This window comes from Salvia miltiorrhiza, chromosome 1 (assembly GCF_028751815.1).
Source record: "Salvia miltiorrhiza cultivar Shanhuang (shh) chromosome 1, IMPLAD_Smil_shh, whole genome shotgun sequence".
Classification (NCBI taxonomy): Eukaryota; Viridiplantae; Streptophyta; class Magnoliopsida; order Lamiales; family Lamiaceae; genus Salvia; species Salvia miltiorrhiza.
In genome coordinates this window covers 63064758-63077791 of record NC_080387.1, presented here as the reverse complement: position 1 = coordinate 63077791, position 13034 = coordinate 63064758, and the positions used below count along the sequence as shown (strand labels likewise).

At 40.0% G+C, this 13034-nt stretch overlaps 4 protein-coding genes across 5 annotated transcripts; 2 read left to right on the top strand and 2 right to left on the bottom strand.

Moving 5' to 3' along the window:
- Window positions 1–1016: 1016 nt before the first annotated feature.
- LOC131003948 (3'-5' exonuclease-like) lies at window positions 1017–1944 on the top strand. The gene has a single exon (XM_057930521.1). It carries the CDS (start codon window positions 1241–1243, stop codon window positions 1862–1864), a length of 624 nt encoding a protein of 207 aa, XP_057786504.1. The 5' UTR covers window positions 1017–1240; the 3' UTR covers window positions 1865–1944.
- Window positions 1945–2710: 766 nt separating this feature from the next.
- Window positions 2711–5195, bottom strand: LOC131003209 (pentatricopeptide repeat-containing protein At5g27110). The gene has a single exon (XM_057929686.1). The coding sequence runs from the start codon at window positions 5034–5036 to the stop codon at window positions 2901–2903; it is 2136 nt and encodes a 711-aa protein (XP_057785669.1). The 5' UTR covers window positions 5037–5195; the 3' UTR covers window positions 2711–2900.
- LOC131003671 (SNF1-related protein kinase catalytic subunit alpha KIN10-like) lies at window positions 5177–7860 on the top strand. Its single transcript, XM_057930219.1, has 8 exons — window positions 5177–5364; window positions 5484–5674; window positions 6266–6633; window positions 6720–6851; window positions 6929–7093; window positions 7248–7304; window positions 7384–7554; window positions 7641–7860. Exons 2-8 carry the CDS (start codon window positions 5491–5493, stop codon window positions 7746–7748), a joined length of 1185 nt encoding a protein of 394 aa, XP_057786202.1. The 5' UTR covers window positions 5177–5364; window positions 5484–5490; the 3' UTR covers window positions 7749–7860.
- LOC131003181 (mediator of RNA polymerase II transcription subunit 15a-like) lies at window positions 7125–12973 on the bottom strand. 2 transcript variants are annotated; one of them, XM_057929670.1, is made up of 12 exons: window positions 12676–12969; window positions 11752–11780; window positions 11396–11475; window positions 11112–11316; window positions 10573–10640; window positions 10350–10424; window positions 9040–10257; window positions 8809–8905; window positions 8612–8745; window positions 8351–8536; window positions 8178–8266; window positions 7125–8096 (listed from the first exon to the last, which is right to left on the bottom strand). In XM_057929670.1, exons 1-12 carry the CDS (start codon window positions 12753–12755, stop codon window positions 7883–7885), a joined length of 2475 nt encoding a protein of 824 aa, XP_057785653.1. In that variant the 5' UTR covers window positions 12756–12969; the 3' UTR covers window positions 7125–7882. The 2 variants fall into 2 exon arrangements, with proteins under 2 accessions (XP_057785653.1, XP_057785647.1); XM_057929664.1 differs by having other exon boundaries at window positions 8612–8905; window positions 12676–12973.
- Between the last annotated feature and the right edge of the window lie 61 nt (window positions 12974–13034).

The window sequence follows — 13034 nt, the reverse complement described above, 5'->3', positions numbered from 1 at the left end:
AGATTTGCGCATATTTTCTGAAATCTATTTTTAATATAGCTTTTTAGAATATCTATATTTCTAGATCTATAATGGTATATAAACTGTAGCCCATTTTAGTTTTATTTTATTATTGAAATCATTAATTTTATAAATTATTATTTTTATGTAATTTGGAAAATTAAAAATATCACTATGAAGTATTAGAATTAATTAAATGTATAAAATTTAAAAGATATCTGATTTTCTGAGGGTTAATGTTGCTACATGGATGATTGATTAGGGCTTACATTATATAGATTGTTTAAGAAAAATATATACCTCTATATCTTTATTAAAATAAGAATTCATAAATTAGCTACTAGGTAGTAATTTTTAAATAGAATTCTTTCCGTCTCACTCTAAGGCTTACTTCTTTTGAGCACGGAGATTAAAAAAATTTACTTTTTAGTAGAAATGTGATAGTAAAATAGCTTACTTCTTTTGAGCATGAAGATTAAAAATTTATTTTTTAGTAGAAATGTGAATTAAATAAAAAAAATTACCCAAAAAGGTATCTAAAAAAGAAATATGAGTATATTGGGGGTACAGCTACAAGCCTACAAGGAAGGGGAAGGGAGTATATAAATTTTGTCCAAAAAACAGAAAAGAAAAAAAAAAAACATTCGGCATGGTAGATTAGATAGACGTCCTGACTGATTTGACCAGTTGACTCCACCGCGAATCCTCCGCAATTAATCCCTCCTTTATGCATTTATTTCCTGTTTAAGTGATTGTGTATTTTGTTCTTCTAAATCAATATGTCAAATCTAAAATCGAAATCTTATAGTTTAGCATGTTCAACACTCAATCTTATGTGGCAAGGAGAGAAATCTCTCATGAATTTGGGAAGATTGAGAGAGCTACTAAATCATATCCAAATAGGTATAATCCGATGTATTTGCCATTTCTTTTTCATTGGGCCCAAGGAGATCAAAAGACTGCGGGCCAGCTTATTAGCCCAAGATAGATGGGCTCTCTTGAATTCTTTGCCCCAAATTTTGGAGTTTTCAAAATGAACGAAATTTTACTTCCATTGTGTAGAATGGATATTCCTAATTAATTGCAGAAACACAAAAATTCGATGATAATGTTATCACTGAAATATATTTGCATTTTTTTTAAATATATTAATTCTGAGTAGATTTAAATGTAACTAAACGCCGAAATTAGTCGTAGCGTAACAAACAGTCAGCGCGCCGTGCAGCGGAAATAAAATCAGATGGCAATCCACTGCCACTGCCAGCGGCCCTCCGCCGCCTACAACGTCGTCTTCTCCGGTGACGTCGTTTACGCCACAGTCACGCGCGACCCCGCCGCCGTCTCCCAGTGGATTCGCGATGTCAGCTCCCTCTACGGCCACCGCCTCACCGTCGGCCTCGACATCGAGTGGCGCCCAAACTACCTCCGCGGTGAACAGAACCCCGCCGCCACACTCCAGCTCTGCGTCGGGCGCTGCTGCCTGATCTACCTGCTCATCCACTCGCCCTACTTTCCCGTCCAGCTCATCCGATTCCTCTCCTACTCCGACCACAATTTCGTCGGAATCGGAGTCAAATCCGATCTGAGAAAACTCCAGCGGGATCATAGACTTGGGTACGGCGCGAAGACGGTGGATCTGGGGAGATTGGCGGCGGATGTCTATAAAATGAAGGAATTGAAAAACGTGGGATTGAAGAATCTGGCGCGATTTGTGCTTGGGAAAGAGATGGAGAAGCCGAAATCGGTGACCAGAAGCCGTTGGGATAACCCGCGGTTGACGGCGGATCAAGTGCACTATGCTTGCATTGATGCTTATGTAAGTTTTGAGATTGGTCGGGTGTTGAATGCTTGTGTTTTTGGGTGATTTCAATGATCAAATTTGTTTGTGATTTGATATGTGTTTTGAGTTTTATTATTAGATGAAATTTCTGGTGATTTATGGGATGGATTTTGTTAATATATAAAGTCTAAATCTTTTTAAATCTTAAGAGAGAGAGAGAGAGAGAGAGAGAGAGAGAGCCTATAATTCTTTTTAGAGGCAAATTTCAAACTTGTTACTCTTATGGTAGAGAAATTGTAGCTATTGAATTTTATGATTGGGTTGTGAAGTAATAGAAAGTAAATCCTTGCATGGCTTTGCTAAAAGTGCATCCTTCCTAAAATCTTAATTATGATTTAATAAATTTTAATTAACTATCAATAAATCTTTAATCGAAAATTATAAATCCTAATTGAGAATTAATAAAGCCTAGTTAATACTCCTTCCGTCCCTGAAATAAGTTCCTCTTTTTTTTCTTTTTCGGACGTCCCCAAATAAGTTCATCTTTCTTTCTTTTCATTTTCGGACAACTACCCCACCACTAATAATACTTTATTTATTCTTACTTTTCACTTTTTCACCACTCTCAATACTAATTATAACACTTTTTCACATTTTCACCACTCCCAATACTAATTATAACATATTTTTCCCCACTATCAATATACTTTACCACTTTTTCTTAAAAGCCGTGGCGTCGGTGGGAGTATTCTAATCAACCCTTGATTCATAATCGCGGTCGTGCCGTGCGCGGGGTGCTGGCAGTATGCTACATAAAGTTTTGTTAGAAAAGCGGTTGGGATCGGCCGGTTCGCCTGATTTACTGGCAAACCGGTAACACGATGAACCCAACAGGATATGAAAATTCAAATCATAACCAAAAATAAAAAATAAATCAAGAACTCCAAAAAAGTATTGCTGATCTTAAGCAATCTTGAGAAATTCCAAACATGATCTCAGCTGCTCTGTTTCATCCATAGAAACAAACACACATCTTCTTGAAGACTCGTGTATAACTCACGGTTCGACACAGTCATCATTCCGACAAGAAGCACCATATTTTTGTGCTAAATTCTCATCATCAGACATCTGAATTTGTTAAAGTCCGAGTTTGAGATGGAGATGAATGTGGTGCTTCCATCTCATTCTTCTCCATATGCCTATACAATAATGATAAACAGTCATAAACAGGTTCCGCCTCTAAGAATCTCTTATCCTCTGCTAAAAATGATTGCATTTTCTTATCTACTTCAATCCAGCTGCACCCGGGCCTTTTCTTCAACCCTAGCTCCTTCATCTTGAATCTAATCTTGCGCGCTTCATCCCACTTGTTGTCAGCCGCGTACATCTTTTCAAGCACCACGTAAGTTGAAGGATCGTTCGGATCCTTCTCAATAAGGAGATCAGCAACTCTCCCCCCCAACTCGACCTCCCCGTGCAGATGGCAAGCAGCAAACAGTGTGCTCAACATGTCCACATCCTCTCTAACGTAAGAGTTCTGCTGGAGCATCTCATAAGCCTCGTGCAATCTCCCAGCACGGCCCAAGAGATCTATCAGACACGAGTACTCTGCTGTTGTAGGTCTGATTCCATAGTCATGTGCCATTGACTTGAAGAATCTCCGGCCCTCATCAACCAATCCTCCGTGGCTGCAAGCCGAGATCACTGCCAGGAACGTGACTCTATCAGGCCTTACACGGGCTTGCAGCATTTCATCTAAGAGCTTCAAAGCTTCGGGTGCTTGACCATGGGAGCCATAGGCCGCGATCATTGAAGTCCATGAAACTAAATCCCTTCTTGGGAGCTGGTTAAACACAGCTGCAGCTTCGGCTACAGCACCACACTTGGCATACATATCCAAAAGGGCTCCCATCAGCACCTCGTTGGAGTTCAGCCGCCTCTCATTGATGAACTCGTGCAACTCTCTGCCCCTCTCCAAGGCAGCTGACTGTGCACAAGCTGTCACTGCGCTAGTGAGGGTGATTGCATCAGGCCTCACACCGGCTGCCCTCATGTCATCATACACGCCTAGCGCTTCTAAGTAGCAACCTGCAGATACGTAGCCAGAGATCATGACGTTCCAAGAGACAATACTCGACTTTGGCATCACTCTAAACACATTCTCAGCGAATGCAATTCTCCCACATTTGAAGTAGAAGTCAACTAGTGAGCTCTCCACATAGACATCACTACACACATTGTTTCTAACAATGTAGCCATGTAAGAATCTCCCGTGTTGCAATCGTGCCGATTTGGCACAAGCCACTAACAAGCTGCTCATGGTTGTTGAATTAGGTCTTATTTTTCCCTCTATCATCCTAACCAAGAGCTTAATCCCTGACAAACTATCCCCAATCCGACTGCAACTCCCAATCACTGCATTCCAAGAAACTAAGCTCTTGATCTTGATCTCCTCAAAAACCGCCCTAGCCCTCTCCGTGCAGCCACATTTCCCATACATGTCAACAAGAGCTGCAGAAACATAATCATCCATGGCAAGCCCGCTGCTCGACACTTGTTCATGAATCCGCGCTCCTCTCTCCGAATCCAGCATCCTCCCACACGAAGAAATCGCAGTTGTAAACGACACGGAATCAGGCTTCAATCCAGAGCTCCTCATCCTCTCAAAATACTCCAACGCCTTCTCCCACTGCCCACTCTGGTAATAACAAGAAATCACATTATTCCAGCAAGCCAAATCTCTGTCAGGCATTTCGTCGAACAGTTTCAGTGCACAAGCAAAAACGCCACATTTCGCGTAGCCACTCATCAAAGAGCTAGCGATCACGACATCCGACAAAAACCCCGTTTTCATCAAATGCGTATGAATCTTTTCTCCGTAATCTACTCTTCTCAGTCCGCCACAAGCCTTCAACAAACTAGGGTAAGTGTATTCATTGGGCTTCAAATGAGGGAAGCTGAGCAAAGTCTCAAACAAAGACAGAGCGTCGGAAAACATGGAGTTCTTTGCGTATGCCGACATCAAACCATTCCATAACGTGATGTCTAACGGATTTTCGATGCTCCGGAAAACTGAATTTGCGGATCGATATGCGCCGCGCGTGATGTATAGATTGATGATTTTTTTGCACAAGGGTGTGTTGCTCTGTAAGCCGAAAATGATGGCTTTTTGATGAAGAGCTTTGATTTGCTTCAACGACTTCGCATGGCTTAAGGAGTTGGCGAGATGTATTAATCTTGTGGCGATGTTGTCCATGTAAGAAAACTAAATGGAAAGATTTAAGCCTTTGTTGTTCCTTTTCGGAAAAACAAAAAAGAAAAACAGCAGTCTTGGTAGTTGGGGATGCTAGTGGAAATAATATATATTCTAGGGACCCTTATGCAAATAAATAGTTTAACTTATTTTGTGTGTACGACTTTATTTGTTGGCTTTTGCTTTGACGTCGCAAACAAAGACATGATGCATAGTTTAGTGGTTGTCTGAATCAGCAAGCATACACAAATAGCAATAACCTTACAACATCTCCATATCGTTAGAGCTTAGCCTGTGTCTCCGCTGCAATTTCACGCTGATCCAAGTATATGTATGTATTTTACTCTTTCTTATTTATGAAATCTGATGGTACAAGTTTGATGGGTGTATATTTGAAATGATGGAATCAATTATTGGGTTATATATGTAACGTTGATGTGATAACGGCAGTTGGGAGATGGCGAGTCGGCGGCGGCGTTCTTCCCACAACGAGATACCACACTACAAGATCGGAAAGACTCTGGGAATTGGGGCATTCGGTAAAGTGAAGCTAGCTGTTCATACCTTAACTGGGATCAAAGTCGCCATCAAGATTCTTGATCGCCTCACAATAGATACCCAGGGCCACCAAGCAGAAAAAGGTGCCTTCTACATCACTACTCTTCTTTACTTGATATGTTACATTTTTTATCTACTCCATCCTTTTAATGATACAAATAATTAAGGAAATTCAGATAGCACAAAGTTTCAATTATCTAAGTGAACAGGTCAAAAGTAAGTATTATTAGTGGTGGGATAGTGTCCTAAAATGGATTAGGAAATTATTTGTGGGACGATCCAAAAAGAATATTTATTTCTTATTTGACAAAGTCCCATAAAACATTATTTCTTCCGTCCTTGAAATATCTTCCGAAGGGAAGGCGACACAACTTTTAGTAAAACTTATTTAGTTGTGTATTTGATGAGCAGAGAAGAGGTCTCATAAATTTGAAAAAAAAATGATGATATAAAAAGTGTTGATAATGACTAGACGACTAATTAAAAGAAAAAGTGGTGAGTCTATTTGTGGCATTAGTGTAAATATTATGTGAGAATTATAAGATAATAATTAACAAAATTATTTTAAAAAATAAACTAAGAAAATATTGTGGAGGACGGACGAAAAAGGAAATAAAGTAAGATATTAGTTATTAGCATAATTTTTTGATGATTGTTGCATTGACGGGTTTCAGTAAGAAAGGAGATGAACATAATGAGACAGCTTGATCATCCCCACATAGTCCGATTGTTGGAGGTGATCGACACTCCGGAAAAAGTGTACGTGGTGATGGAGTACATGAACTCCGGCGAGCTATTCTACTACCTCACGGAGAAGGGCAAGCTGCACGAACACGAGGCACGCCGACTCTTTCAACAGATTATATCGGGTGTCGACTACTGCCACCGCCACCTCGTGGTGCACCGCGACCTCAAGCCGGAGAACCTCCTCCTCGACTCCGACCACAACGTCAAGATAGCCGACTTCGGCCTCGGGAACATCATGCGCGACGGCCATTTCCTCAAAACCTGCTGCGGGAGCCCAAACTATGCCGCCCCTGAGGTTATGTTTCATTCGCACGTACAAACTGTTTAGGAGTTTATTTTGAAAGAAAGTAGGAGTGTAAGTATTTAAATGGGTTTCAACAGCTGATCTCGAGGCGGCTGTATGCGGGGCCCGAGGTGGACGTGTGGAGCTGCGGAGTGATCCTATACGCGCTTCTGTGTGGGAGGCTTCCCTTTGATGATGACAATCTGTCGAGCCTCTATGCTAAGATAAAGGTCACTCTCTGTCTCTGTCTCTGTCTATCAATTTGATAACCTGCTTAGTTAGATAGTTAACTTCCAACGCTAAACAGAGTGGAGTATACCACTCTCCAAACCATCTGTCGGAAAGCGCTCGCCATTTGATCTCAAGAATACTCGTCGTCGATCCCATGAAACGCATATCGATACCTGAGATTGGGGCCCATCCCTGGTTTAGGGACCATCTCCCTCTCCGCATCTCCAACACATCACAAATTGTAAGGCACACATTTACTTTGATTTGAGTGATACATAAAAATAATCCAAACTAATTTACCATTCGACTTATTACGCCATCTTATCCTTCAAATGCTCAATCCCATGTAAAAACAAGTGAAAATAGTGTAAGAAAACATGTTGTGTTGGATGCAGGAATCCCACACTCAAGCAGCTTCCCCTGTCCAAGATAAGTGGGCACTTGGTTTCAAGGTAAACATCTCCCCCTCATGAATTCAACAACTTGAGCTTAGAACTCAGCAAGACAGAGTGGTCTCATTGCTCACCACAGTCTCAGGCGTCCCCACGAAAGACAATGTCGGACGTTCTCGAGGCTCTCCACAGCTTGAATGTGAGATGGAAGAAAATAGGCCACTACAACATCAAGTGCTTGTGGTCGCCTCCGCTCTCACACTACTCGGTCCCTGCCTCTCGCGACGCAGCCATCAAATTCGAAACTCAGGTGACATCATCATCATCATCATCTCTTCTTACAACACATAACACTTCATATCTTCTTACTGATAAAAACTCTGATAATCTCCCCAGCTGTATAGAGCAAGTGGAGAGTTCTACGTCGTGGACCTGCAACAGCTAAGCGGCCCACCATTCCCGTTCCTCAACATCTGTGCTGCATTTCGTGCTCTAGTGGCGTAACATAAGCATGATAGAAATGAGAGTCTGCACAAACTACTACTGAATATCTTTTTCAATTTCAAAACTCTACATTATTTTTTAATGAGAGTGGAAAACTCGTGTTATTCACAAAGGTCAGGGACATATAGGTATAGCTAGACAGCAACGGCACAGCTTTCCCACTTGCCGTACGTCGAGCTGAAGCTACCTCCTCCCGCATTGTCCGCGAGCTCATGAAATACTTCGCGAGCACAGACATCCCAGGCTTCAGCCATGTCTTTAACTGACATGGGCTGAGAGAGCTTTCTCAGTGATAAAATGAAATTCGACTTCGCCTTCATCCACATATATCTTCCTTCTTCAGCATCACTGCACGCCAAAATCGACATCTATCATATTATTTATGAATCTTATCTCTATCTTCCAAATTTACATAGATTAGAATCTCACCAGAAACCAGAAGGCACCTTCTCCAGTACAGTAGGAGACGAATTTGGATAATCGGCAGAAACAAGCAAGTCAAGAAGCAGGTTAGGAAACTGTCAAGAGGAAAGAGAAAATCAACATCCAGTGTGATAAGAGTAGTTTGGCTCAATAGTTTGACACATTTCTTGAACCATTACCATAAATTTTGAGGTGTTTGTGATCTTGATATTCCCCGACAATGCAACCGGTATATACGAGCATCTGACGAGTGTACCTTCGTCTGATTCTGGCCTAGAAACACCCTCCAGAGTCATGACATCCACCACCACTTCTATGAGATTCTTGTTTATCTCTTTGATCTCTTCCAATAGCAGATTGTTAGTCTGTAACAATCATAAAAATATATCGATGAGAAATAGGGCTATGTTATGCAGCAGCTGAAATGAGTTATGAGCTACCTCAGTTTTCAGTCTCTTTATGCTACCGCTTGCATAAAGTTCTGTGTCTGCGGCAAAATCATCCAAAGCCGGGGTGTCTAATTCACGCTTCATCCTCGACTTCATGCCAGTGCTATGTTCCAGGGCAGAAGTACCTTCGTCACAGCAGCTAACTATGTCATCAGCCAAGTTATAGAAAATGACTTTTGTTGGTTTACCTCGAAGGAAGTTTCCAGCTACTCTATCAGTTAAACTGGTGACAACATTGATATCCCTTATAGTGGCATTCAGCGCTTTGGATGATACCGACTTCACCTTCAATGTATAAGTGAAACAAATTTAGTAACAGCATATCTATACTATACATGTCACCATATCAGTTCATATAATACGTAATCACTGTAGTTTTTTGTTAAGCCAAGGATTTAATTCATAAAGATTGAACTCACCACTTCGATCAAGCGCTTCAGTGGATCTCCTTTATCCTTTGATGACTGCTTGTCACCAGAAGAAGCAGATTCCCTATGCAAGCAAGACTTCATTGATCTTTGAGTGTCCGTGGCAAGTTGGTTGCGGTTTGTGTCTTGCAAAGGGGTTTGAGACGCTGCAACAGGATTCTTGGCTAATTTGCTACCTTCTTCGAGCAATGGACTCTTCACACAATCTGCTGGCACAGAAGATGGAGTCAAGGGGGTCAATGGAGTCAGGGGAGAAGGAAGAGCAGATGGAGAGGCAGATGATAATGATGGTGTAGCTGATTTGGAAAACTTCGAAGATAATTCCTTGAGCTCAAACTGTGGGGAAGATTGCTGTGAATTTTGAGGAGACATTGCATAGGGAGAGGAACTTGGTGGTAGTACAGGAGACCATTTTTGGTTGATTCCTACAAAACGTCTCAATTTTGTATCTTCGTTTCTTTTCTGTAGTATCTGCTGCTTATTTTTCTCATTCATAAACTGCTGCACAGGCTGCTTCATTTTCTGCCTCTTCATAGCTTGATCCTGCTGGTTATTCTGCAGAGGAGGCATCGTGAGAGGCGCCTGAGCCATAGGACTCATGGAGTAGTCCAATGAGTTAAAAATATTCCTTGATGAGGTGACAGTCTGCTGTGAAGCACCCAAATTATTGTATTGAGAAACTCCACTCGACGGATGGAGCAGCATTCTAAGAGCCCTCGGATCGAAGCCTACTTGAGAGGCTCCCTTCCGAGGTGATGGAGCCACGCTTCCCTGTGGGGCCCACGGCTGCGTATGTCTCATCATATTATACTGATAGGAGTTCACAGATGATGAAGCATCTACCTTGTGTACGCCTGCTGATGAGCTTACGTTGAACGAGTTCATCGAGCTCTGGGTCAAGCTCAGAGCCCCTCCTGGCCTTATCAGAGGCTGGTGTAAACTATTGAAATGAAGATGGCTTTCTCTTTGCTGAATCTGAGGTGCTTCTATGTGATTGCCGGATGCCTCAACTTGGTGAGTCTGCTTCGAGTATAGAGGATTCCTCAACTGAAACTGAGAAGCGTATCTCACTGCCTCGCCCACCATCTGACATACATTATCCCTTTTCATGTGTAAGAGATCTGATTTTGAAATGTTAAGGAATCTGATTGTCCCTTCTATACAGCGTCTGTTCTTTTCCCATTTGTTCGCCATCTCAGCATCGGTTGCCTGGACAAGAACTCATTTGAGGCGACATCAGTAAACATTCTCAAGAGAAAAATGTAAAGTTATGTGGTGCATAAAGTGGATGCAGGGAATACCTGACGTTTCAGTTCTTGCATTTTGTGGTGTAGCATGAGAAATTGAGATAGATACATCTCCTTAATCTGCATAATCTGTGGAAATTTTCCAGAACTCATGCTACTACTGATGACAAAGAATTCAACGAAATTACACGCATATGCACTACAATGGCTAATCACCAATTTACAGAAAGAAGATAAAATTGAAGCTGAAACAAGTCGATACGTGTGACGAGATTACCTTGTGGTATGCTGAATTAACCCATTCAATGGAATTTGTCATGTCGACTTGAGAAGTTGATTCTGATGCTGAATAAAGAGACAAATTCATCTCATTAGACAGAAGCATTTAAATGATGTAGAAGATCAAAACAAACCATGCTAGGGAAGTATTTTGAAATGAAAGAAAACAACCCCAAAACAGGAAAATATAACAAAACTACAATGAAATTTCATATATAGTTCGAACATTGCAATAGTTAGAGAGCCAAGACTAAAGAAAGCATCACCACCATTAGTTTAACACAAGTAAACATATGCCGTTGCTAGAAAAGATAGTTTCAGAATAAATTTAATTCACTGTTTGTCATTCAAAGTTAAAAGAAAATGCCTTATAAATAGTGATCTGTAGAGGCTGGATTTCATGGTAAAACTTAGCCAAACAACAGTGTATAGGCATTATTGCTCTTATCTTGTCTTCATCTCCATTCTCGCTTTCTTCCATGAATCAAAACCTATATACACAATCAACCATGTCCATACAACGAGATTCGGACATACCTTGTAAAGGGCCAAGAGGCGTCTGGTTGCGCGGCTTAAGTTGATCTGCCAACGTAAGATTCTGAGGCTGGTGAAGAGAAGGCATCTGCAATCTTGGATGTGCACGTTCAATAACCATGCCATTTTTTGGTTCCAAGAGCTTCTGCAAAGACTCCTGCTCCCGTTTTGCCATGAGGGGAGTTGAATTGAATCCAGTTGATGTATGCTGAAGTAGAACAGCAAAATATATATAGTTAAATACTATTGAAAGAAAATGGAGAGCTACATTGTACAAAAAGAAGCACCTGCATTAGCTGATGTTGACTTGGATTTCTCGGATAAGCATGAGAATCCGCAGACAGTTGACAAGTATTTGGTCTCTCAGCTTTAATTAATGCAGAAGAAAAATCTATTAGTGCTTTCAAATTGGAGCATGGAAAGAAACATGAACTAAAAAGTTGAACTGTACGCTATCAATAAAATTAGCAATCCCTTCGAGCAAGAAGCTAGTCAAAAACATGCAGATAAGTCTAGGCTCATGACTTTTTATTTATTTATTGTGACATAATTTAGATTGCTCCCTTGCGAAAAAAAGAAATTGATATGACAAAACAACAAAGCGATAAATGGAAATGAAAGTTTCATGTATTTTAGTCGTTACCTGAAGTGCGTTCTGGATGCTGCCACATGCTGGTAACGACAAAAGGAAAACGAAATTAAAACATAGTCAACCTTTAAGAAATACGTTTAAGTGAAAAATCATTCTTGAGAATGCAAGAACTAAGGATACGAGGTAAAAATCAACAAACATGGTCTCCCTCTCTCGGATAGAACCATTAATGGTTTCATTTTTGGTTAAGTAGTCTTCACCCACATAAATTGTAAATCCTAATTCTTTCAATACCCATGACATGACAGAAAAGGAGATCACTAATAGACACATTAATATATTTGCAACTTTATTAGTCCAACTTTATTCAAATATATTACTTAAAGAATGATAGCTTCATTTGAAAATCAACCAACTCATAACCAGAGACCTTAAAAAAATATAATATACATATTAGAACTTCTGCCAAATTAATCGCTGGCTAAAAGGGGACCTCTTGTGACATTCCAAACAACTATTAATTCAACAAATCATCATATCTAAGCACGATATCTACGTGCAAATAAAACTCGAAACTCATATCATTCAAAACCTGCCTTATATTTATTTTTCATTTTTTTTTTCTGTTCATAAGTTATAAATCGATCGACAGAGACAAAAACAGAAGACAAATAATTTCGTTTGATTAACAATCTTGAAATGAGACAAATATATGGGATCAAAGAAAGATTTCACGCTAAAAAAAAAAAACACACACACAAAAAAGAAGAAAAAAATTATCATCAACGAAGAAGTAATTGCAAGCTCATATGAGGTCAATTCAATTGTAAAATCATGATCAACACAATTTCTTGATTAGAAAAGAATCACTGTATATTAACTCCAGAATCAAATCAAGAAATATACAGAAAAATGAGATAATTATGCATGCAAAAGAAAACCTTAATTTTATTCAATCAAATAGCTGGAACTCACCCAATATCAGCTGGGCCATCGGGCCAGAGCTCTTTCACCCACTCTTCAATTTCATCTGATTTTGGTATTCTTTCATCCATCGTGTTAAACTAATTTCGATAGAAACACACAAAAAAATTGTTCTTAATTTCTTGCGTCGAAAGCTAAATAAATACAGTAATGAATTGTTCGACCCAAGAAAAAAACAATCGAAGATCGTAATGTAAGCGGCAAAATAAAAAATGGGAAATCAAAAGCTGCAAAAGAACGGATGCGTTACATCAATCAGGAATATGCGTTTTAATTCCTATAATCCAATTTATTAAGAAATTGACGGTAAATATGGTGAAATTAAGGCAATGTTGTTTATATTGGGATTA